Source organism: Triturus cristatus, chromosome 7 (assembly GCF_964204655.1).
Source record: "Triturus cristatus chromosome 7, aTriCri1.1, whole genome shotgun sequence".
NCBI classification, from domain to species: Eukaryota; Metazoa; Chordata; class Amphibia; order Caudata; family Salamandridae; genus Triturus; species Triturus cristatus.
The window spans coordinates 91,299,946-91,327,106 of record NC_140590.1 but is presented as its reverse complement, the minus strand read 5'-3'; the positions used below and the strand labels follow the sequence as shown (position 1 = coordinate 91,327,106).

The 27,161-nt window shown below is 48.3% G+C and overlaps 1 protein-coding gene across 1 annotated transcript in view; it reads right to left on the bottom strand.

The window, feature by feature from the left end:
* Positions 1-27,161, bottom strand: part of LOC146808896 (phospholipase A2 inhibitor gamma subunit B-like) — a 193,170-nt gene that overhangs the window by 133,008 nt on the left and 33,001 nt on the right. Inside the window, exons 2-3 of the mRNA XM_085615708.1 lie at positions 15,020-15,139; positions 11,737-11,889 (exon numbers count right to left, since the gene is read on the bottom strand). Of these exons, the coding sequence (XP_085471834.1) occupies positions 11,737-11,889; positions 15,020-15,139 (273 nt within the window). The remainder of the gene's footprint in view (positions 1-11,736; positions 11,890-15,019; positions 15,140-27,161) is intronic.

Genomic DNA, 27,161 nt, shown 5'->3' with positions numbered 1-27,161 from the left:
GTACATAACACAGGGAAGTACATTCTCCCTACCATCAACCTAAACAAGGTAAAACAACCTCCTAGGCAGAACTAACCACATTTAGAGGTACACAACACAGGGTGCGCAAAACATACTATACACCGTACATTTCCTAGCACCCAAAAGCATATTAGAGTCCAGGTTGCGCCAGAACCTAAACGTAGCAGCTGCCCACTACTTGCTGGGCAGCTGGGGACAAGCACAGGGCCTAAACGCTGCAGCTGGCACTAAGTGCTGCGCAGCTGGGGAAGGCAAATAGCGGCAGGGGGCTCTCATTAGCCCTTCAAAACAAACTGTGCCGATCCTTGGAGCCCTCTAGGCTCTAGATCAAACTGTGCCAAACGTGGGAGCCATCTGGCTCTGGAAATCATGTCCCATGGAGCACACTGGCTCCTGAAAACAACAGGCCCCCATAGCGTTGGAGCGCAGGGGCGCCGTAAAACCAATATGTCCCCAACGTTGGAGTCCTTCTGAACTCTACACAAAGAATGCCCTGAATAGCGTTGGAGCGGCCCACTGGACACACGGGGCCGCTCTGACTCGGTGCCTCGCACCGAACACCAGGGGAATGCCTCTGATTACCGTTGGAGCCTCGTGCAGGCTCTAGAACTAAACATGATGGCCCCTTCGTTGGGGCGGCCCGCTGCTAGCCGGGGCCGCCCAGGAAGTCGGCACCGGCACTGGTGCCTCTCTCTCGCCCCCCCCCTTGAGCCCTCACTCACCGGGCCTCTGGGCGGGGACTCTGCTTCACCCGGTCACTCTCCTTCAGCATACGCGGGGCTTCCCTCAGCTCACGGGAGCCCCGGTATGCATTCCTCGTCGTCTGGAGTAGGTGGGCACAGCAGGGCTCTCACCATTCGTGGGGGTCCTGCTTCGCTTGCGCCGCATCCTGGCTCTTCTCCGTACTTCGGCCGCCACCGCGGGGCTCTCCCTCCAGCATGGGAGCCCCGCGTCATCACGTCGCGCCGGCCGCTTCCGTCCCGCGGCCCCGCCCACAACCAGGCGGGCCGCGGGCAGCAGCGACGATCTTCGGCAGCAATGAGGGGTAGGCTCCCTCCTACATGACCACGTACAGCGGGGTGGGCACCCGCTTATTCAAATATATAAAAAAAGAGGCGGCCATGTGGGGTGGGCACCCACTAAATAACGCTAAATGCGGGGTGGGCACCCGCGAATTTTCCCACGAAGCAAGTCACAAGCGGGGTGGGCACCCGCAAAAGCACGCATCATGGGGGAATCCCTACGCTGGGGATTCCCTCTCTCGCTCGTAGCAGCGCAACGCTGCACAGCTCCAGCTCCTCTCGCTGGGGGAATAAAGCGCTCTCCAGGCGCTATGTTCAGGACCAGAAAAAGCACCTTGCTGCAGGGAAAATAAAGCGCTCCCAGGGCGCTAGGCCAGCATCAAGCCTTGGCAAGGTAAAAGGAAAGTCCCAAGGGTCCAGAAGGTCCTGAAGGCATCCAGGGGGCAAGGTAGGGCCCAGGGGCCAGCACACAGGGCCCTCCAGCAGGGAGGTAGCCCCCATGGCGGTCCCTCCTGGGCCCCACCAGCAGCACGCCCCCCCCGTAGATTCAAGACAGAGCAAGAACATTTTGTAAGGGGACACAGCCCCTTTTTATACACCAAATCCCTTTGTCTGGGTTCAGGGTGAGGGGGAAAACCAGTCGCAGCTGGTTGGGGAGCACCCTTGATGTGCTCAGCCCCTCACTCTATTCACTGGCAGGGCTAGGGTCGTCAGTCGCACCACAGGGGGCGGGGCCAGCATTGTGTGTGGAAACCCTGTCCTATTCAGGACCCAGGTGTACTCCTCCCACCCATCTAGCTGCTGATCTCCCCATTCACCACTGGGTGACTCATCCTGACTCTGGGGAATCCCTAGCCCGTCACATGACATGACCAGACAATCACGCGACAGACACACTGCACACAGAAGTGCCCACTTCTAGAAGTGGCACTTCCACACTAGGTACATGCACGCCGCACACATCATCGCGCAGCATTCACTCCCACGAGTCCGCACATACCAAACTCGGGCCTGCACACCCCACGCATCAGGAACTACTAGGGACACATACATTCCCCATGCATTCCTATGGGAGGGCAGGCCTATCTCACCACATGCACTCAGAGTGTGCACGCACTTTACCCTGGGACACAGGGAAAGTGCGCAGGAACCAAACAAATCACCACACCAAGTCACCAATAAAAAGCAAAAAGTTCAGGGGTGAACCTGCCAGAAGGGCCAAGTCCAACACAACCCCCTTCCAGCCAAAACGCAGGGCAGACCAATCACCACCGTGATGGACTTCCCTGCTTGGGGCGATAGAACACGGACGCAGGCCCGCACTGCAGGGACACTCTCCGGTTCTACGCCATTCTCAATCAACATGGTTCCATCTGAAAAAAAAACAACCGCAAAGAACTCAGGCCCAACTAGGCTACCCCACTGGTACTACATAGTTGTCCACGGCCAGGACCAGGCCCTAGGCCACCCAGATACCACTGGTCCTTGCCAAACCCAGAGTGGGGGGTAGTAACCCCTGGCATTCAAACCATTCTCCACTCTCCCTCTCAGTGTAGTTCCCAACTACCACTGATCCTTCAACCTAGGGTCCGCACCCTCAGGCTGACCAGAGGTCACGGGCAAGAATGCCCCACCCTACCTCTACTTCTGGGGTTCCGCACCCTCCCAGGGAAGCACCCACCAGAACACAACTCTCCCACCAGTTTAGGACCTCTCTCCACCAACTGGTCTACCACCTGGGATCCAAGGGGTCAGAGGCGAGGACTCCCTCCCTCTGCACCCCCTTCCACTGTAGAGCAGGGTCTCTTCACCTAAGATGAGCCCCACCTGCCCTCAGGACTACAGCTGCCCTTACGTCCAGATCCGGAAACACCGACTACTGGCTCCCCAACCGAGGGACGTACCCTTTGGTCAGATGCCTGGCGAACCAGGACTTAACGAGGGTGACACATAACTAATGGGTCGTGTGACAGTCTGCCTGGCGCTGATCTCACTACCTCCTGTCCATCTGACAGTGCGTGCAGACCCCCCAGGACAGAAGTGGCGACACCACGGTCACTCAGTGGCGACACAGCCCTCCCGGCTGGTCCCTGACCTACTGGTTCCCACTGGGGAATCCCTCCCCCTCTCACCCCTCCCTCTGGACTTCTGCACCCTCCCAACTGGAGCGGTACCGCCAGACACCAGGACTACTGGAGCTCTGATTACAGACGCTCCACGTCCTCTAGACACTGGGAGATCCTCCTCAAGTGACCTATTGGTACAGCCTAGGCCCCCGACCTGATGTTCCCTAAAGAAACCATCCAGGCCCTGACACTGGGTTTCGGGCACCTGGAGACACGCAGTCCCACCCACTCCTTCTCCGCAGAGACAGGACGTGAGCCCCTACACCGAGACCTAGCTGGGCTACTCTGAACCTCTTCCACCACGCTGGGCTGGAAGACACCTCAGCCACTACTTTTGGAATCACTCCCCAATGCAAGTTCTCTATCCCAGAGAACTCACACCCAATCAACCAGCAAGCTCCTTATTTCAGAGAACTCACATCCTTCATCCACATACACACACCCCCCAGACTAGTAAGACAGTTTCTACCGCCCCTGATTTCTCAACCTGACCACCACGTGACACAGGTACTATTACTCTGGGAACTGGGAATGGGACATTCACATTCATCCAGCGCATTAAACATTCATCCCCACCCCTCCCAAGACTGGTAAGACAGTTTCTACCGCCCCTGATTTCTCAACCTGACCACCACGTGACACAGGTACCACTACCCCGGGAACTGGGAATGGGAATACATGCACTGGACACACATCTGCTGCCACCACTGGATCCCACCCTCTGGTGAATCCAGAAAACACAATGCACTAAGGGGGATGATCTACCCTCCCGAGCTAGGGACACCTAACTCACAGTGCACAAGAAACACATTTCCACAGAAATGACATTTAAAAACAATAATCCCTATACCATGTGGTTTATCTAAATGCAGAGTTTTGTAGTGCGGCCAGTTGCTGCTGCGGTACAGCGCAAACGCAAGTCCAAATCCCACCGCTGATCACCAATGTTAGAAATGGGATTTCTGGTTGGCTGAGGCTTGCGCCAAAGCCAGACAGAAACCACCACTCTAGTCAGGGCTGGGGAGTTACACGACAAAGATAACCCCTGCTCACCCCCTTGGTAGCTTGGCACGAGCAGTCAGGCTTATCCCTGAGGCGATGTGTAAAGCGTTTGCGCGCGCACCCAGCAACAACACCCAAGGCCCACCACAAAGGAAACTCCACACAAGGTATTCTATAAAAATAGCCTTTGTATTATACACAACACATTAGATAAAAACACACACTCTACAATGTGCCAACAGGCACGGGCAGAATTTACAAGGGATTATATGTACAGGGGACAGGGCCACATGGACCACTGTCCGGAATTAGCACTCGTAGAACATAACACAAATTACCAAGTGTACATGTAGAACATAACCAGTATCTACTGGCGCAATAATGACCTCAGCGTCATCACACTAGCATCAGGTATAAAACCTATCCTGTATCTATCACAGGGGCATAAATCACATTATGCAATTCTCGCAAGTCTAACGCCTTAGACCTAGCCACCTAAGTATACTTACACTAGGGGCGTACATAACACAGGGAAGTACATTCTCCCTACCATCAACCTAAACAAGGTAAAACAACCTCCTAGGCAGAACTAACCACATTTAGAGGTACACAACACAGGGTGCGCAAAACATACTATACACCGTACATTTCCTAGCACCCAAAAGCATATTAGAGTCCAGGTTGCGCCAGAACCTAAACGTAGCAGCTGCCCACTACTTGCTGGGCAGCTGGGGACAAGCACAGGGCCTAAACGCTGCAGCTGGCACTAAGTGCTGCGCAGCTGGGGAAGGCAAATAGCGGCAGGGGGCTCTCATTAGCCCTTCAAAACAAACTGTGCCGATCCTTGGAGCCCTCTAGGCTCTAGATCAAACTGTGCCAAACGTGGGAGCCATCTGGCTCTGGAAATCATGTCCCATGGAGCACACTGGCTCCTGAAAACAACAGGCCCCCATAGCGTTGGAGCGCAGGGGCGCCGTAAAACCAATATGTCCCCAACGTTGGAGTCCTTCTGAACTCTACACAAAGAATGCCCTGAATAGCGTTGGAGTGGCCCACTGGACACACGGGGCCGCTCTGACTCGGTGCCTCGCACCGAACACCAGGGGAATGCCTCTGATTACCGTTGGAGCCTCGTGCAGGCTCTAGAACTAAACATGATGGCCCCTTCGTTGGGGCGGCCCGCTGCTAGCCGGGGCCGCCCAGGAAGTCGGCACCGGCACTGGTGCCTCTCTCTCGCCCCCCCCCCTTGAGCCCTCACTCACCGGGCCTCTGGGCGGGGACTCTGCTTCACCCGGTCACTCTCCTTCAGCATACGCGGGGCTTCCCTCAGCTCACGGGAGCCCCGGTATGCATTCCTCGTCGTCTGGAGTAGGTGGGCACAGCAGGGCTCTCACCATTCGTGGGGGTCCTGCTTCGCTTGCGCCGCATCCTGGCTCTTCTCCGTACTTCGGCCGCCACCGCGGGGCTCTCCCTCCAGCATGGGAGCCCCGCGTCATCACGTCGCGCCGGCCGCTTCCGTCCCGCGGCCCCGCCCACAACCAGGCGGGCCGCGGGCAGCAGCGACGATCTTCGGCAGCAATGAGGGTTAGGCTCCCTCCTACATGACCACGTACAGCGGGGTGGGCACCCGCTTATTCAAATATATAAAAAAAGAGGCGGCCATGTGGGGTGGGCACCCACTAAATAACGCTAAATGCGGGGTGGGCACCCGCGAATTTTCCCACGAAGCAAGTCACAAGCGGGGTGGGCACCCGCAAAAGCACGCATCATGGGGGAATCCCTACGCTGGGGATTCCCTCTCTCGCTCGTAGCAGCGCAACGCTGCACAGCTCCAGCTCCTCTCGCTGGGGGAATAAAGCGCTCTCCAGGCGCTATGTTCAGGACCAGAAAAAGCACCTTGCTGCAGGGAAAATAAAGCGCTCCCAGGGCGCTAGGCCAGCATCAAGCCTTGGCAAGGTAAAAGGAAAGTCCCAAGGGTCCAGAAGGTCCTGAAGGCATCCAGGGGGCAAGGTAGGGCCCAGGGGCCAGCACACAGGGCCCTCCAGCAGGGAGGTAGCCCCCATGGCGGTCCCTCCTGGGCCCCACCAGCAGCACGCCCCCCCCGTAGATTCAAGACAGAGCAAGAACATTTTGTAAGGGGACACAGCCCCTTTTTATACACCAAATCCCTTTGTCTGGGTTCAGGGTGAGGGGGAAAACCAGTCGCAGCTGGTTGGGGAGCACCCTTGATGTGCTCAGCCCCTCACTCTATTCACTGGCAGGGCTAGGGTCGTCAGTCGCACCACAGGGGGCGGGGCCAGCATTGTGTGTGGAAAACCCTGTCCTATTCAGGACCCAGGTGTACTCCTCCCACCCATCTAGCTGCTGATCTCCCCATTCACCACTGGGTGACTCATCCTGACTCTGGGGAATCCCTAGCCCGTCACATGACATGACCAGCCAATCACGCGACAGACACACTGCACACAGAAGTGCCCACTTCTAGAAGTGGCACTTTCACACTAGGTACATGCACGCCGCACACATCATCGCGCAGCATTCACTCCCACGAGTCCGCACATACCAAACTCGGGCCTGCACACCCCACGCATCAGGAACTACTAGGGACACATACATTCCCCATGCATTCCTATGGGAGGGCAGGCCTATCTCACCACATGCACTCAGAGTGTGCACGCACTTTAACCTGGGACACAGGGAAAGTGCGCAGGAACCAAACAAATCACCACACCAAGTCACCAATAAAAAGCAAAAAGTTCAGGGGTGAACCTGCCAGAAGGGCCAAGTCCAACAGCAAGTAAGTGAGGTTATGTTGATTCTAGGATTTATAAACTGTAACAAATGAAACAGTAAGTTACGAATATTGCTCCTCTGTCTGAGGTCTGACGTTACAGCATTGAACAAAAAAGAGAGTATGTCACATGGCAATCAAAAAATAGGGAAAAGCAGTGATTGTTATTATGTGTTATAACTCATGGTACATGACTTAAATTACGGATTGTCGATATGCTGTTAATAATGAAGGCTACGTAATGTGTAATGTTATGATGGAATTGTAATGACCAATATCTTTTGCATTATATTGTGATGTCATTCTCTAATGAAAAATATGTTAAAAAAAAAAACCTCACATAATTCATTGAAACAAACCGCACCCTGGACCCCTCCCAATCTGTCTTCAGGAGCCACCACAGCCACGAGACTGCACTCCTTTCCGCAACTGACGACATCTGCACTTTCCTCGACCAAGGCAAAACTTCAGCCCTCATGCTCCTGGACTTCTCTGTCACCTTCGAAACCTTCTCCCACCATACCATCTGCACAAGACTCCATGTTGCTGGCATCCACGGCAAAGTGCTAGATTGGATCCACTGCTTCATCCCCAGCTGAAACCAGTGAGTCAGGGTCCCACCATTCTCCTCAAATCCTACAGAGATCTGCTGTGGAGTTCCCCTGGGCTCCTCCCTGACACTCACCCTCTTCAACATCTACATGGCCCTGCTGAGAACGTCAGGAACCACAGACTCAACATCATCTCCTTTGCTGACATCACACAGCTGATCTTCTCCCTCACTAACAAATCTACAGCTGCTATGAGCAACTTCCACTACGGAATGAAGGCAGTAGCCACCTAGATGAAGGAGAGATGCCTAAAACTCAACTCTTACAAAACCAAAGTCCTCAACCTGGGCTTTACTCCCTCTGCGTAGGACGACTCCTGTTGGCTAGCAGCACTAGGAGCCCTCCCACACCCACCGAGCACACACGCAATCTCTGCATCATCCTCACTCCTCGTTCTCCATGAACCACCAAATTAATGCTGTATCATCCTCCTGCTTCCACACACTCCACCTACTCTGAATAATCTTCAAATGGATCCCCACCAAGTCCAAGTGAACTGTCACCCATGCGCTTGTCATCAGCAAGCTCGACTTCGGCAATGACTATGCCTCAACAACCGAAAAACTTCAAAAGAAATTGAAGCGCATCCAGAACGCCTCTGCCAGGCTTATCCTGGGCATCCCCTGCTGAAACCACATCTCTAGTCACCTGAGAGTCTTCCACTGGCTCGAAATCAACAAAAGAACAAAATAATTGCCTTCAAGCTCCTCACGCATGCCCCCAAAGCCCTGCACAACATCGGACCTGAATACCTCAACCACCGCCTCTCTTTTTACACATCGACCAGACACCTCAGCTCCACCCATTTGGCCTTGGCCACCATCCCATGGATCTGCAGGACATTGGCTGGAGGAAGATCCTTTTCCTACCGTGAAGACCTGGAACTCCCTACCACTGCACCACAAGCAATCACCATCACTGACTCAATTCAGGAAGGACCTCAAGACATGTCTCTTTGACTGAACTGCAGAACCCCCTACCCCCAGCCCCTTGAGACCCTTACAAGTGAGTATCGCCGACGAACCCAAGAACATCGTCTGTGGTGTCCCCCAGGGCTTATTCCTCAGCCCCATGCTCCTCAACCCATATATGATCCCACTGGCCGACATTGTTAGATCTCACGGTCTCAACATAATATCGTATGCATGCAACACCCAACTCATCCTCTCACTCACCGATGACCCAACCACCACCAGGACCAACTTCCACAGATACATGATAAGTGCAGCTGACTGGATGAAGAACAGCTTCCTGAAACTGAACATGAACAAGGACATGACGATAGTTATGGTCTTTCGCAACAACTGCAACCCATGGACCGACTCCTGGCGGCCATCAGTCCCAGGACCTGCACCCACACCTGCTGATCACGTCAGAAACCTTGAATCATCATTGATAACAAGCTCACCATGAAATCACAGATCACCACTGTCTCATCTGCCTGTTTTCTCACTCTGCACATGCTACGTAAGATCCTCAAGTGGCTACCCTTAACCATGAGATGCACCATGACACTGGCAGTCATCACCAGCCAACTGTACTATGCTCTCTACGTAGGAATTCCAGCACAACTCCTACACATACTTTAAACCATACAAAACGCTGCAGCCAGACGCATCCTTAACCTCCCTTTATGAACACACATCACACCCCACCTCAAGCAACTCCACTGGCTATCCATACAGAAGAGTTGCCATTTAAAGCTACTGCCACACAAAAACAAGACTCTACACAACTTAGGACCCACCTACATTAACCACTGTCTGACCCTCCACAAACCATTGAAAAGACTGCAATCTGCATCTGTATCACTTGCCTACATTCTCTGCATCTACCGAAACAGAGGTGGAGGATGCTCTTTCTCCTACATCGCAGCAAAGACCTGGAACAGCTTCCCCACACAGCTCTGGACCATCACCTTGCTTCCGGAAAGACATGGCTGTTCAATTGACCCTTTCTGTGACCTGCAAGCATTTGTGTACCCTTTCGGATGATTAGTAGTTCTTTATAAATCATGATTGATTGATTGATTGATAGGGCTGCTAGCAGCAGTTGTCATCCCCATTATTACAGCTGAAATTGCAGGTTGAAGGTAAGGGGAAATGAGGAATCCCGAGGACTACTGAACAGGAATTACTGATTTCCCCTGAATTCCCCAATGTTAGTGGACCCTCAGGTGTTCACCTTGTAATTGGCCAGATTTTCCATACTTTGAGAGTTACAAATAACCCCAGTCTCAGTCACTTTGTAAGGAAGGAAAATCTGACCCATTTACTAGGCCACTCCTAATGAGATCAGAAGTCCACTTAATGTTTTATTTCGATCAGTTCAACAATACTTCCAAGACATAGAAATTAACATCACATTTTATTTCAAAGGGCCTGCTTTGAATACATGTTTGAGGTTTATATTTGACCAGTGTGTTCTTCTCTCAAGACCACTGGCACGATTTCCAAAGGAGAGTTTCCCAGAACAGTTTCGTCTTTGCAAATCAGTTATCACCTCTACCCCTGGATCAATAACAGATTAGTGATGTCCCACTGTAATTGGTAATACTTTTACTGTCCAAATATAAATGGGGAATACCCTTTTAATGCCTTCTCCTATTTGTTGCCTTTTATGACCTGCAAAGATGTTTTACACTGTAAAACCCTGTGATTCTGAGAATTGCAGGGCTTGTCACCTTATAAAAGGCTTTTAACCTTACTCCTTTAACTTGATGTCAATTATGTAGAGGGTGAGGACATTGATACACAGTGGTTAAATGATGTGAGTAGAGGATACCTCTTTCGACCCTTGGTGACTGGGGAGATGTACAGTTCTATTGGCTGACAACAATTAATAGGCCCTGCATGCCTTCCAGTGTTCCTCTTGGCTGCTCAGGCCTGGGTACTTGAACAGAAAGGCAGCTTCCTGCAATAATTCCCACTGGGATAGTTCTCAGAAATCCCTCGAAACACTAGCAATGGAAAAGAAGTGTGTCCTGCCTCTCATTGGGGCATATCTACAAGGCGGCGATATAAAATTATTCCGAACGCCCATCTTTGCATCTCTAATGAGATGCAAAGTGGGCGTTCCTCCCCAGGATAACGAGAGAAATGTCGCTAAGCGACATTTCTCCTATTATCAAGCCTCAAAGCAGCATAGCGACAAGAAAAGTAGCGATAACCTCTTATCGCTACTTTCCTTACGCCTGCTTTGAAACTGACTTAGACATGATATCCTATGTAAGGTGGATATCATGGCTAAGTATGGGGCATATCTACAAGACGGCGATAGTAAATTATCGCCGCTTTTGCGGCCGTTTTCGGCCGAAAAGCAGCGATAACTTTATCGCCTAATTAGCAAGGTCACGCTAACGCATGAAACCTTGCTTTAGCACCCAGATTCCTAACGCCAAGCTTTGCATCTCTAATGAGATGCAAAGTGGGCGTTCCTGTCCTAACATGACAGGAGAAATGACCATAAGCGACATTTCTCCTATCACCAAGCCCCACACTATGAAGCATAGCGGCAGGAAAAGTAGCGATAACCCCTGTTATCGCTACTTTCCTTACGCCTGCTTCAGGACTGACTTAGCCATCATATCCTATGGAAGGTGGATATCATGGCTAAGTTTGTGAGGCCCTATCAACAAGCTAACGTGAGATTTTGTGAGATTATCGCTGGGTTTCCAGCGATAATCTCACGTTAGGCAGTTAGCGTGAGGATTTCTATTGCTAATGAGATAAGCGTTGCTAATAGCACGCTATCTCAGCGATAAAAATCCACGTCAGCCGGCGATAATTATCCTAGCGCTAAGTGCGCTTAGCGATAATTATCGCCGGTTGTTGCTGATATGCCCCTATGTGAGGTCATATCAGCAAGCTATCGCCAAACTTCGTGGGATTATCGCTGGGTTTCCAGCGATAATCTCACGTTTGGCAGTTAGCGTGAGGATTTTTATTGTTTATGAGATAAGCGTTGATAATAGCACGCTATCTCAGCGATAAAAATCCACGCTAGCCGGCGATAATTATCCTAGCACTAAGTGCGCTTAGCGATATTTATCGCCGGTTGTTGCAGTTATGCCCCATAGTGAGTTAAGGTTTCCAGGCTGGCGTGCAACCATAACCCTTCACAAGTGAATTAAGAGCACCCCATACACCTTGGAAAAGACCTACCTTTCAATTCTCCCATGTCTTTGCCGCACTCTGCCACAAAACGATAGATTAGGTGGGAATTCGTGAAGTAGTGTTCAGGAGCTTCACAGAGAATTGGAGGCATTTCCAGAGGATTGTGGCAACCCTTCACAACCGTTAGACGGATATTATCACCTGTTGGGAAGAAAGTTTGGTAAGAACACAACAGCGACTCTGAATGGAGGCTTTCGCGATACCCACTAATGTGCATTTATTCAATGATAATGTGTAACACCAATAATTAACAAATGCTACTTTTACCCAATTTAATGGCACTCAGTTTATCCACTTTTAAAGGATGGCATACTGAAACAGCCGGTGTGGGGGGGGGGGGTAGCAGTGAGCCCCGTGCTGTGAAGCATGACCTGCTGTGCCACAGAGAAGCGATGAAGGCGGGCCTCTGCGCTGATGACGTGGGGAGAGAGAGCTGTGAGCGCGCAAGACAAGTGCCCAAATATCTGGTGCATCCCGAAAGCGCTACCGAAACACATAATTCTGACTCGACCCGTGCCAGACCCATAATGCTAATTCAATTGTAAATGTAATCCGGCTGTGGATACATGAGCATCTTTTAATAACTAGTTCGACACAATCTGTTTCTGCTTGCAGTGCTTTTTGGATTCATGAAACCGCACTCTGTTCAGAAATCTCCCCATAGATCCAGTTATCTCATGTGCAGCAGTGTAGTGGTGCATTGCCGTAACCAAAGCCAACCAGAACTACAACTCCCAGAATGCATTGAGTTGTTAAAGTAAAGTCAGAACCCGAAAATGGCTTTCCGCATGACATGGAACCATCCGCGAACTCAATCTAATACAGACGTAAACCGATTGTCCATTCTTTGAAACTGGATACACGACAATTAAAGTTTGTGAAATCCGCAACTCCTGTTGTGTTAAACGTGCTTGGTAAAAAAACAAGAATTAAGTGAGTGTGCTTTGAAAAGAAGCAGAGGAATAACAGAAGGCGCCGGCCATTGATTTAACGTCCGTTGCTCGTTGGGCCCTTAGACCAGAGACAGCCCCTTGCACACTGTGCAGATTAAACGAAAATGATACACATGGTGCTCGGTTCAGAGTCATAAAATCATCTTCCAGCTGTGAGTGCAACTGATATGGTGTTAGGAAAAATCAATGAAACTTACGAAAACAAAGCAGCTTTCCTGAAAAGCCCGGGTTAGAAGTTTCCCTTGCAGGGGCGGCCACAGATTTCCTGGGGAATGGGTTCTTCTAAAATGGAGGTCTGGCAAGCAAGGGGCTGGCTTCCACCGCCGGATTTTGGGTTCAATCTTGGCACCTCCGAAATTCAAGAAGTGTGTTGATCTAAGATGGATCCCAAGGACTAAAGGCTTTCAGTCAATCAGTGAAATTAACTGTGCGCGAGCCCTCACATGCAACACTCGACTGCAGAGCAGTGAACTGGAATCGATATGTTCCTCGCTAACTAGATAATAAACGAGAACAAGCATTTAAAATGAATGCTGCTCTCGGAGGGAGAGGTTATGGTTCAGTGGTGAGAGGTGCCGACTCGGGAGCTGACGACCAGTGCTCGAGCCTTGTTGTCGGCTCAACATAGGTCTGCGCGATTGCCTTGAAGTACGGGAAACACACAAAGTCTGTCAATATCAGTGCTCGGAAAAAAAATTAAGCTGATGAGGAGGGAGTGGCAGGGGATTCACGCTCTGTAGAAAGACAGATGGCAGCTGTGCACGTTGCGTGCGCTTGTGCGCGTAACAGCAAGCTGGTGGCTGCCTTTGGGAGCACTTTAAAAACCCACTTACTAAATGTCTCGCCAGAACAGCGCATGCGATGGCTCTAGTGAGACCTAAAAAGGAAACTGTTTCTTTGATAAGCACTAGTGGACTTAGTACCGGCAGTGGTTTGGGAAAAATACATGGGTCCAGGAGCAAGGAGCGCCTTGAGACCCTCACGGGTGAGTAGTCACGCTTTATGAGATTACTGATTGATTGATTGACTGGACCATCTGAGAGATGGGAAACAAAAGTCAGATGCCTTGGGTTAGCTGCCATCTGCTGGGATATGCGTCCAGGCTCTGGCCCACAAGTTAATTCCCAATGCAAACCATCACGAAGGGTTACTAATAGCATGATCCGAGCAGGAAACAATTAACTTAACAGTATGAGTGTTTACGATTACAGGAAGGTAATGTGCCAGATGTGACACAATTGAGTCAAGGGCAGAGAGACAAGCATGACATCATATGCAGAATCTGTGGCAATTCAGTTTTACAACGTGATATAGTCTTGGGAAAATTCCTTAATCCCTGTGAGCTTCACTCTCCCAGATTCCTTCACATCGTGGCCAGGTCTGGGGGCTTAGGGGCAGATGTATCATTTTTGCAGTTTGCGAGTCCTTAATAGCGAATTTTAGCGATTCGCTAAGAAGGACTCGTAAAATGCAATGTACGTAGGTTTCGCCATAATAATTGTGATTCCTACATATTCCTTAATTGCGAATCACAAAATGGTCATTTGCATTTAAGGAATACCTTCCCATTCATTCCTATGGGCAATTTGCGAGTACCCAACAGGTACTCGCAAATTGCGAATGCAATTTCAAGGGTGCCAAAAGGACACCCTGTTTCACCCCTGAAATATGCATGTGTGCATATGTAGCACACATACATGCTATGTGCGCCACATGGCGCTTTGAAAAATGCAAAGAAGTGAATTTTTCAAGGAAATCGCAAATTACCACCAACTTGAAGTTGGTGGTAATTTGCGATTTCTTAAGGCAAAATCGCACAGATTGGGTGATTCCAGAATTGCATTTAAGGAATCGCAATTTGTGATTCCTTAAATGCATTCGCAAAATAGGGAATCGCAAATTTTGCTAGTCCCTATTTTGCGAGGCTTTTTCCCATTCGCAAACGGGCCGACTCTGAGAATTGGCCCGTTTGCGAACGGGAAAAAGGCTTCATACATCTGGCCCTTAGTGTACTAATGCTTCCATTGTAGAGGACTGTGCTTGAACTCATTGTCACAGATTCAAATTCTGGCGGGTCCACTCAGCCTTTCATTCTTCTGAGGTCGATAAAATGAGTACCATTGAGTTGGGTATCAATAACCGTCTGTTATTCAGCGCCAAGGGGCCCTTTCTGGATGAACCTGCGCTTTACAAATACTTATTTTATTATGATTTTTAGGCTGCTCCTAGGCAGCAAGAGGTGAGGTGTCAATGTGTTCATATATGAATGTGTTCCCTTGTTGCATCTACTCAATGAACCTATAATTCAGGGTACTCACCAAGTGTGTTGTTCTCGAATCCCTGGAAACATGTGTCACTACCCTTATTGCACTTTTTCATGGGGCCATGACAGCTGGCTGAATCATGTCCTACGCAGGTCTCACAGCTCAAAGAGTGTCCTAGAATGGAATGGTAGATGTCATTTGAAAGTTTCTGACACCAGACAACTTTTCTATGCGGGGCAGAGCCACAATACAGTGTCCTTCACTGCAAATGGAAGTATGTAAAACAAAGACTTCATGCACATTTAATACACAACTATAAACCCCAAAATCAAAATCAAGGGCAATGCAAACTGGTCCCTACACACATTTCAATCTACACTGAGCAGAAGGAGGAGATCTGCCGACTTTGGAATTGGGGAACAGGATTTGAATCCTGGCGAAGGGTCGCCATCCTGTGATTCTGGGAGAATCTAAAAAAATCTGACCTTTCTTATGTAATGTTGGCTCTTGTAAAGCTCTATTATGGCCTTGGGCCAAACTTGCACAGTAAAAAACAGGAGTTGGCTATATACAAGGCTTTGGGCCAAATAGTACATCATCTCTGCCATTTAACCAGCTGTGGACAAAATAGGACATAATCTCTGCAGTTTAACTAGCCACAGGCTAAATAGTAGAGATGATGTACAATTTGATTGGCTCCCGGATAAATAGTGTGAAGGAGGTCTATATTTAGCATGAAGAAAAAGAGACTCCACGCAATGGTGGCCATTTTGTACATGTATGAATCATTTGAAGTAAGTGCAAATGCAAATCTAAAGTAGTTTTCATAATGGTAAGTGTGCAGTTTAAGCCAGGCTGTTTACAAATGAAAAGTCCGTGACATCAATTTTCAATAAATGCATTTATGTAATTTTATAGTTCAACTAAGAAATAAAGGCATCAGAAGGGATATCACACACAGATGTTTTGTGCTGCAGTCTAATAGTATTTGTCTGTCTGCAACTAATAATTATTATGGTTTTAAAGAAGGTCACATAAATGTTTTATTAACTCAAAATAATACATTGCTTTTTTAATGTTCCTAAAGTTTTGTAATTGCTTAGTATTTCAATCCTGGCAACACAGTAGCTGTTGACAAAGCAGCAGCAAGATACAGCAGATAAGCTGTATCAGGGCCCCAGAGGTAGGAACACGCATAGCAGTCAATTGATGCTTAGGGGCACAGTGCTTTGGGACACTTGCAGGAGGTACACTGAGTGAGACACAGGGGCTATGAGTAAGTAATGCATCTGGGTAATATACATGATAAGTTCACCCTCCTGTCTGTGAATAAACACTTTTTCATACTATTCATCCAGAGAATGGGCTTCAGGCATAGATGATTATTGGTCCCTAGTCATGAGTGACACCTTCAGCAACACTGACATTTTAGTCTCCTACACAATGTGCCTTAGGAATAGTAGTTTTGATTTGCTAAGCATTATTTAAAGTGGGCAAGGCCATATCTCTACTGAGCCATCATTTCTGTCCTTGACAGTGCTTTCTCAGCAAAAGAAATCCTGAAGACAATAATAATAATAAAATCTGAGTGACAGATTTAGAGGCTGTACCTGATTAAAGTATTTGTGGAAGGAGAATGAAGTAGTAGGACTAGTAGGAGGAGGATGATGACAAGTAGGAGAATAAGGGCCATGACATGGCCTACCTGGAGGGCTAGGACGACCTGAACCACAAGACCCAGGAAAAGAATAACCAGGCCCAGGGAGACCTAATCTACGAGGACCAGGGTTACCAGTGTCATGGTGGATAAGCAACAAACCGATAGTGAGAAACAGGACAAGGAAAAACAGGACTAGGGTACTGAGACTAGGTTGAGAAGGCTCAGGAGGATTTGGAAAAGGGAATCAGGACCCACTTTACAAAGGCATGAAGTAACCATAGGCTCTTGACCATAACGACGAGGAGGGCTCGGAGGCTGTGAGTACCCCACTAGGACTGGAGGGATGTGGGTAACCGAGACAGGAGTAGCAGACCCAGGTAGACAGAACAAGGAGTACCAGTACCAGGAGACCAATTGAAAGAAGGCCCAGAGACAGGGGGGCCACAGGGATCAGATCAAGGAGGGTTAAGGGGCCAGAAGCAAATGGACCAGGTCTGTGAAGAACACAATCAGCAATGACCAGGGCTAGCAGAACCTGGAGACCCTAGATTAGAATTACGAGGCAGGATATAAAGGACCAGGAAGACAAGGCTCATTATCACAGAATTCAAGGATCCATGAGGGTCGGACTCTGGAATCCTAAGCCAGGATGACAAAGACTACATGAACCAGGATGACCCACAAACTCTGAACTAGGAGGGTCAGTGCCAGAAGGGATGAGGAAGGCCAATCCAAGAAGGACTATTACTAGGGGACCATGCTAGAGAGGATTAGAACAAGATGGAACAGGCAAACCAGGAGACCAGGAGGACTAGTAGGACTAGGATGGAGCAGAAAGACCAGAGGACTTGAAGACCAGATACAGGAGGACCAGACAAAGGAGTACTTGAACTAAGACCAGTACTACATGGACCAGAAGAACCAGGACCAGAAGGATTAGAAACAGGCAAGTCAGGGGACTAGATAAACCAGGAGAGAATGACCTGGTGGACTGATCGTCGGGAACTATGATCAGAGGGGTGAAAGGGTCCAGAACAGGGAGCCTGTGAAACAGGAGGCTCAGAATCCAAATGACTAGGTACAGAAGTACATGGGAATGACAACTAGACAGACCGGGAAGTACAGGATCATTAAGTTGTACAGCTGGAGGTCAAGGAACGTCAGAACTAGGAAAGGCTAAGACACGTTATTGCAAAACCATGAGGGTAAGGAGCAGAGGACAAGAGACAAGAGGATCAGAGCCGGATTGAAGACTACTGCGAATATCGGGGCCAGGAAACCAAAATAAGAAGGACAGGGATTAGGAAGATGAAGTTTACTAATACCAAGGGTAACCAGAAAACCAGTGCAATGAGTACAAGATGTACTAAAAGGACCATGATAAGGAGGACAGGAAACAGGACTAAATGGGTCAGGAAGAGCAGGACCTAGGGAATCAGGGCTCCGGTTGCCAAGTGGGAGAGAGTAATCATTGCATGTAGCAGGACCAAAGTGAAGGGGATCAGATGTAAAAAGTCCAGCCAGAATCTGGAAATCTAAGTAGACTGGATGGTGATGGCCAGAAAGACCAGCACCAAAATGACCAATTTCAGGAAGATCTGATCAAAGAGAACCTTGATCAAGTGGATCAGGCTCAACACTGCAGTAGGACTATAAGAACAAGCAACAGATCCAGGAGGACCAGAGAAACCCAAACTAGAAAGACAAAGACTGGGAAGCCCAGGATGTGAGAGGCCAGATGGGTCAGGGCCTGTATAATCAGAACTAAGACAACGTGACCAGGGCCAAGATGGCCAGAAAGGAAGAGCCAGTTGGGGAAAGACTAGAGGAACCAAGAAGGGCTGTAATGATCAAGAGGACATGGGAACACAAGACCTGTGGATAAAGCTCTAGGTGGACCACAAAGACAGGGGCCAGGGCTAAATAAATTACAAATACCCAAACCAGGAACACTTGGAGTGCCAGATCCCGGAGAAACCAGAACAACAGGTTTAGGTGGAGAATGACCAGACTGGCAGGATCTGGGTGAGGATCAGTAGTACCAGGATCAGGAGGCCCAGGAATAGCTAATACAAAATACAAGTAAGGGTCAGGAAGATGTGGGTCAGGAAGGACTAGAACACAGAAGAACCATATTCAGGAAACTAGTACCAGGGTACCCAGTGGTAGTTGAACCAGGGCCAGGATAAGGGTCAGGAGGACACAAACAGCTCATTAAAGGAGGACTTGAAACAGGTCCAGGGGGAGGACCAATGCCAAATGGCACAGAAGGACCTAGAGGAGATGGAAGAAGAACGGCATCAGGAGAACACCTATGTGATTTTATGCCACATGTATTAGGATACCATTTTTGTAAACAGTTTTTATACATGCCTATTATGCTGCCTACCCTTCACCCTTTCTAGTCCACATACAGAACTGGAAAGTATTTGATGAAAAAGCAGAGCATGAAAAGAGAATAAAAGTCCAGGACTGTCACACTCTAACCTATGAGTAATAGCAGATGCTGTCTAATGCTGGCACAGTAGTCTAACGGTGAATCTGATTGGCAGAAATTAAACAGAGGGGTATAAAGTTGGATGGATGAAAAGGAATGTGGTCTGTGAAGAATGGCAAAAAGAGTTTGAGAAACTCAGATGGCTGTAATCATCAAAAATGGTAATGGTGAATAAAAAGTGTCAAAGGGCTATGGCAGTCAGCAGAGGGGAACCTAGGATCATAAGGATCAGATGAACAGAAGAGGGTGTGAAGGAGGATTCCGGGTCACAAAGGGCTCTGATTGTCATCTCTGATATCACTGGGAACCACGGCCAGCAGTTATAGCTTCAGCACTAAATGAGTGGTCTGTGAACCTCTAAGGGCTAGATATAGTGGGCCTCATTTACAAAGAATCGGCGTAGGGCAGCACCACAAGTCATTTTGCTGCACTGCCCTGCATCAATGCGAAAGGGCAGGAATACACTGTAATTACAAGACACAGTGCATTCCTGTCTTTTAAGCCAGGGCCGGCACACAATTTGTAGCCAAGCGCCAAAGCAGGCACCTTTGCACAATGGTGCAAGGGTGTGTGTTGTTAGCATTATTGTTTTTGTGCAGAAAGGGGCACCTTCATGTAAAAAAACAATCATTAAGGTCCTTCCCTTGATCTTTTTGTGCTGCATAATGCAGCTCACTCGGAGAGCTTAAAAAACGAGGAGAAGTGTAAACATTTCTCCTCATTACATCTGCTCTGGGGAGGCATACATTTTTGGCACTACCCCAGATTTACGTGATGTTGTAAATCTGGGGCAGTGTCAAAATCCATGGGTATTGAGTGGGAACACCCACAGCAACACCCGTGGAATGCCTCTTTGACGTAGAGTATGGCAAGGCAGTGCCTTACCTTATTCGATATCTATGAGGGTGGCTCTGCTTCGCCTCATAGATATGATTGAGAGTCCTGCACCAACAAAGCATTAACCCTGGGCACTGAACTCCACTCCACTGCAAAACATTCGACTCCGCAGTGGAGCGGGGTTCAGCCCTGGACCCTCCCGCCTCCCACCCCCACAATAAATATTTTCTAAATACAATTTACAATTAAAGTAAAATAAAACCGCACTTACCTTATCGCGGCGTCCTGGGCTGCCCTCCTCCTCCTCACCGCAATCCGCTACGTCAGACATACATCATGGTAGGACTGCGCATGCGCCCGCATGCGCAGTTCTACCATGACGTAAGGGATTACGGCGAGGAGAAGGAGGGCAGCCCCGGATGCCGCAATAAGGTAAGTGCAGTTTTATTTTACTTCCATTGCAAATTGTATTTAGAAAATATTTTTTGCGGGTGGGTAGGAGGCGTGTAGCGGCATTCTTGGCCAACTCCGTAGAGCTCCTAAAGGGAGCAACTCCGCCTGCTACACCCGGGCTTACAAAGCATCATAAAACGATACACTCCAGCGGTGCAGGCCTCTTGTCATTGAGGCCCAGTGTGTAAGAAATTGCATTATTGGATCAGAGGGTTAGAAGCCCTATTCAAGTAACAACCACAACTCTTACCATGGTGAACAACACAAAAGTCACTAAAGTAACCTGCTCTCAGTTCCATGGTAGCTTGGCACCAAGCAGCCAGGCTTAACTTTGAGGCAAAGTGTTCAGTACCTATACAGCACACAAACAGTGATACAGTGAAAATACAATACAAGAAAAATCCCAATTCAGATTTTTTTTTTACATTTTAATAAATTAAATGATACAAGAATGTCAAACATCCTATCAGTAGAACTGGAGATATGCTATTTTAAAGTTTTAGGTAGATATTGCACCCAAAAGAACAAAGAGCACCACTCGCCGTCATCTGGTCGTGCTAGACCACCAGAGGACAGTCATAGGTTCAGGCTGATCGTGATGAAGTGCAGGTCAAATACAGGGAGCAGGTTTGTCCCACTGAAAAAATTATCTTCTCAAAGTCCAGTGCAAAAAGTTCTGTTCAAGGTGGAGGAGGCCGCAAAGAGCAGGGAGAGAATTTTGGATGGTCACTATATTGAAAAGAGCTAGTCAGGTGTCACAGTAAACTAAACAATGGTTCCTTCTGGGGAAAACTAATGACCTGTGCTTCCTATGCAAACAATCACAAAATGATCAAGTCAAACATCAAAGTTTTGAAAAAGACCTATCATTTAGTCATCAATCACATGTATACTTATATGCACATATATGTGCAAACATTAAACATATATACACATTGATGGTCTCTCAACAGAAATATGTACATCTGTTCAAGCCAAATAGAACATGATCTCCGCCATTTAGTTGTAGGACAGATAAATAGTGAACTTTCTTTGCTATTTGCACAGCCATTGGCCAAATTGTTTATAGTCTCTGCTATTTAGTCAGCAACTGGGTAAATAGGTAGGTTTTGTTGCTATTTGCATGCTGCTCACAGCTAGTACGTATTTTGTGCTATTTATTCAGAGGGCAAGTAAAAAATGAAGTTTCCTAGCTGTTTGCATGAAATATTCCATGATCTCTACTATTTATTGGGCATCCAGATGAATGGTGAATGTTAGAAAGTGCCCATTTTCTCATGGTAACCCCCCACTTGTTGCTCTAGATGTTGTCTTTTAAGTCTGGAAGTGCCCAGGGACTTGCTAAACTGGCCACAGTGCCAGTGCCTTGAACTGTAAATGTGAATTGGTACACCCAATTGGCAAGCAACTATCACTCTCTGTAAGTCCCTAGTAGATGGTACCTGTGGTAGACAGGGCAAAGGTGATAAGAGGGGTCCCCAGGGTTGCAGCACTGTATTGTGCCGCTGTGGGTGACCGAAGTGTGTCAGCAGTTCTGCCCTTGCAGACCTAGACGAGCAGCCTGTCTGCTGTGCTGAAGAGACACACCACTGCCTTTATGTAAGTAAGTCACTCTTCAGGTTGTCCTCCTTAGCCAAGGAGGTGGAACGCATTATGTTAAAGGTGTGGATATATATGTTCCTACATGTATATCCCTACACTCACCCTGTAAGATTTTACTTTAAGAGACCAGTGTTCCAAAGAGTAACATGGGCTGGACTCCAGGCAAACTCGAGATAGCCATCAACGATACGGAACAACCGAATTGTGTTGTATATCGTATCAAACGCCATGATTTTTCACCCAAACATGATTCTCGTGTTGAGGGTGAGCTGGCATGCACAGGGATACCACCCTGTGTGGGTGCCCCCCAGGATACAAAGCTCAAATGCCTTGGCGTGCTTCCCTGAGTCATTTGGCGTGAAGGTAAGAGTCTTCCCTCCTGGTAGGATGTGCTAAGACTTCCCAAGGATGGATACAAAAGGTCTGGCAGGAAGTAGGTCACAGCTAGGCCCTCCTAGAATGGCTTACAGTGATCAAGGCAGTGGGCCTCAAAGGCTTCACTGCCGTTGATATGTAATTTACCTTGTCCCCCAATCAAGGACAAAGCCCTTTCCGCCCTCTCTAGCCGGCCAGTGAAAAAATATAGGTATTCAGTAGGCATACACCTCCAAAAGACTAGCTACAACTTTAGGGTGGGCTAGGAGGTCTGTACAGGCGAGGACCAAAAATTGAGTATTCTGGATAGCTTAGTGATATACACCCACAGGATGTTGTCACTACAGGCGTGGGTTAGCCGCAAAGACCAGTAGCCCATTGGCCACTGTCCTGCAAACCCTTACTGCTCCATAAACTAGGATTCAAGGGGCTCCCCTGGCACCAGAATGGTATTATTACCTTGGAATCAGAAAAGAGGTACGAAGAAGATACCATCACCAAAATCAGGACTTTGGGCTATGCCGCAGCGAAAAGAGAGGACACTAAAGTGCCCTGAAGAGATCATAAACAGAACCTGTATGCCGACAAGTTTGTGGTGAAAGTTTTTTGCTTGCTTCAAGAAGGACTTCAGTAGACACCATAAATCTGAAGCAGACTCCCCTGACTGGTGGGACCAGTCAACTGCAAACTGCAGAAGAATCGACATGCTGCGTCTCAAGAATTGTGACCCGCTGGGCCTGTCAAGAGTGAGCCCAAAGAGATGTGGTGTCTTGCAAGCCTAGAGTGGTAGCCATGCACACACCAAGTTTCAAGCTGCTAATCCACTCCTGTCGACCTCCAGCCGCCAAAGTATTCAAAGACTGCATTTGGCGCAGTCAAGGTTGGTGATTGCCAATCGGGTGATAGAACTTATCATCAACATCTCCAGCCCAAGAGCACCTCACAGTGACAGTGACCAACATCCTTAATGACTTGGCTGCAGTGTCCCTGCAACTTGAAGTTGGTGTTGTCGAGTGTGCAGTAAAGCATCTTTGGCGCAACCTGCTCCGCTGATTGACAGCTGCGGTTACTTTCTGCACCCATCTCCACTGAGCCAGCTTGAAGAAATCCAGCTGATGCACCTGGGTCCTGGGACCCCAAAGGCTCTATTTCCTGACGGTCGACTGTCTCTCCAACGGCAAGTGTGGTTTTGCCAGGTGCCCGGACTCCCTCATCAAGGTAACAAAGAACAGACTATTGAGTCTTTGTTTAGGGGCCCACAGAACCTAAACCACAAGAAGGTTCTGATGTTTCCGTTAAACCTGCCCTGCAAGTATCGTATTGCTTAGTGTGTTTTCTCCCATTGACATTAATGGTGAATGTTTGACAGCTATATTGCATTTATTTGTCAACACTTCGAAAATCCAGAACTCCAGTTATATGAAATGTATCTTGTTAATTTTTGTGCCTATATTTCTATAAACATACAACCTATTTTAATAAATTGGTGTCAAGGTTTCTTTCGAGTTGTGTCACTTACTTACTGTCAATGTTGGTACTGTGAACTGCTTGATACATGTTCCTCTGAGTACACCTGATGCTCAAATACACTATCAGGACCGAGTTAAAGCTGCTGGAAGTGAACTCGAGGTCAACTTTTGTGTATTGTGGTAGTATTACATGTTAAGGCCCGCCAGCTATATCATATAATACTTCCACCTTGCAACATTTGTGTTTCAGCGTGGGTTTTAGAACCTGTGTTTCATTTGCACCACTTAACACTAAGTAGTTTTCCCAGTGCATGAAGAAATCCCTATATTGTCTTTGAACTTAAGCTAAAGACTTTTTTGGTTTTTCAAAAAAACTAGATTTAATACTACCGTTATTCCGGTCTTGAGCACTCTGCACTTTTAGGGACTACATCCCCCAACAGTCCAAGCGCCTGGTGTCGCTAACGCGCCTTTGCCTGCGCTGGGGGAGCATAAAGCAGCTTTGGGCTCCCGCGGCGCAGGACATGCTCGGGTGGGCCCTTCTGCGCCCGTCAGAGCTCGGAGGTCAGTTTAGTGATCTTGGACTTTGATGCTCAATATAAAACAAGAGATTAAAGTCAGTCATTTAATACGTCTTTGCCCTGCATTGCTGCATAAGTACCTTTAACCAGCTCATGTCCTCTGGTAGTTGCTAACATCTTGGTTCATCACTGATTCTATCACTCTTCCAATGACCTCAATTGGGGCTTTTTGTGAGATTTGACTGTGACCAAAAGCTATCAAGATGGACCTGATTATATTTACGTGCCATTTGCAAGTATGGGAAAACATACCTGCGTAGGGAAAAAACAAACTCAACCCCCGCAAACTGTAATTACAACGCCCTTCCAACCAACATCTATCGACAGGATGCTCCAGAGGTCAATAGGTGTGGTGGCCACGGAAATTGAACTGACTGAAAGGCGCTTGTCACTAACTCCAGATCTAGCCACGCCCCTCATTAGCCATGATGCCCCAAGTTCACCATTAACTTTGGTCCGGACTAACACCTCACCCAAGGACACGCACAATGAGCTGCAAAGTACACAGTGACGATTTACATCTGGAGGTTACAAATGCTAGAAAAGGGAAACCTAAACCAGCTGCAACTGTGGAGTCCAAACGTAAGAAACGTCTTGCAGAACATGCAGTGGATTGTAACTCTGGTGAGACCGGGACAGGGGCCTCTACAAAAGTGTGCATGGAGCAGCCAGTTTGGGTGACTAACTTGGTGATGGACCTTCAGGTCCAAGTTAGTGCCATTGTGAAGGATGAACTTAACAATTTATTGGAGCGGGTAGATAAGCTTGCATCTTTGATAGGGCTATGGGTTGGTAAGACAGAAGCATTTATCAGGGGGAATGACCCAGTAAGTCATCTACATTTACAGCCAGCCCCCTCCATCACTAGACCGGAACGTATACCAACAAACAATACGATCACCACCACAACTGCTAGTTGCGCAAATCAGGAGGTTGTAGGCAAACGCATGACTCATTCAGCTAAGACAGGAATAGATGATAGAACTCATTGCCAGGGGCTCATTCAAGGGGCAGAGCCAGGAAGTAGTGGTAGGCAGCCCACAGTAAGGCAGCAAGCAAGTGACTATACCCAACAGGGGCCCAGCCATAGGGGTGGTGCAAGGTCTATTCCACAAGATGAAAGTATAGAACTAAGGCCATCCTTGCCATGCATTAATCTCCCCCGGCCTCAACTCCCAATGGCCTCATTCTAACTGGGGTTCCAGAGTTGAACAAGGGGTGTAGGGAATCTCACTATGAATTTAAAAAATAAATGCATATTTTGGCTACCCAAGCACCGGCAATTTTCCTATAGACCTGCAGATCAAATTCTTATGTCACGTAGGGTGGGATGGGTGGGCTGGAGGCCGAAAGATGACCCTGGGGACTGTGTTGTGATAAATTTCAGAGACCCAAAGATTGTGGAAAGTTTGCTTGACCACAATGTCTGTAGGGAGGATTGGGGTATTAAGTCCCTCCCCTTGGGCTACTTCTTTCCCCCTGGTCTTATACCATACAATAGTAGGAAAGACGGATACGAGAGGTGATTTGATTTTGAGATTTATATAGCGCTCAAATATACAGGGGCATCTAGGGGCTGCAACGGAGGAGTCTGCCAGCATTGAACAGAAAGGAAGTAGGATTGAGTTTGAAAAAAAACAAGTTTTCAGTGCTTTTCTGAAAGAGAGTAATGTTGGGCAGTTTTTTATGGCTAGAGGGAATCATAACAAGCAATTTACAATCATAGGTCCGGACCAACCCAGCCCATTACTTTACAACTTACAGCTATCAAACAGATTTAGCCCTCTAGAGTCTGTAGATTGACTTAGCAGTGGACCCTTACCTGTGAGTCCTGATTCCCGAAAGGAGATACCGGGGGGCCCAATTCAACTGGGGGAAGTTAATAATAATAATAATAATACAGAATTTTATTGAGCGCGAACAGCTACCTCGCACGGAGGTGTCCCGGCGCTAGACAGAGGCAGAGAATACATAACCGAAATTCAAGTCATTAGCAAGGTTGAGTAAAGAGCCAAGTCTTCAACAAATCTTTAAAACGGGGTTCAGAAGGAGCCTGCTGAAGCTCAGGGGGTAGTGAATTCCATAACATCGTTACATTTGCCGAGAACGTTCTGCCTCCCAGACGGGCCTTTTTTATTCGAGGCACTGCTAGCTGGGTCCGGCAGTTGGAACGAAGAGAACGGGACTGTGTGTATCTTGGCAACCGATCTCTCAAATATATTGGACACGTGCCATACAAGGATCTAAAGGCTAACGTAAGAGCCTTAAATTTGATCCTGTTGGCTACTGGTAACCAATGAAGTGATCGAAGATGCGGAGAGATAGAATGCTTGAATGGAATATGCATTAACAGCCTCGCAGCCGCATTCTGGACCAGTTGCAAGCGTTGAATAAGGTATTTAGGCAGACCCAGGAACAAGCCATTCGCGTAATCCAATCTAGATGTCACTGTCGCATGGATTACCGTTTTCCTGCAGTTCACCGGGAGAAGTCGCAGGATTTTGCGAAGATTCCTGAGTTTACCTAGACAGCTTCCCATCAGCTGTTGTGTGTGCGAGACAAACGACAGATTGTTGTCCCAGCGCACTCCCAGGTTTTTTGCCGATAGGCTAGGGGAGGGGGCCGGACCCATTGCCCTCGGCCACCAGAGCTCAGAGGGGGGCGGGGTACCTTTACCAAAAAAGAGCACCACCGTTTTGTCTGCATTAAGTTTTAGCTTATT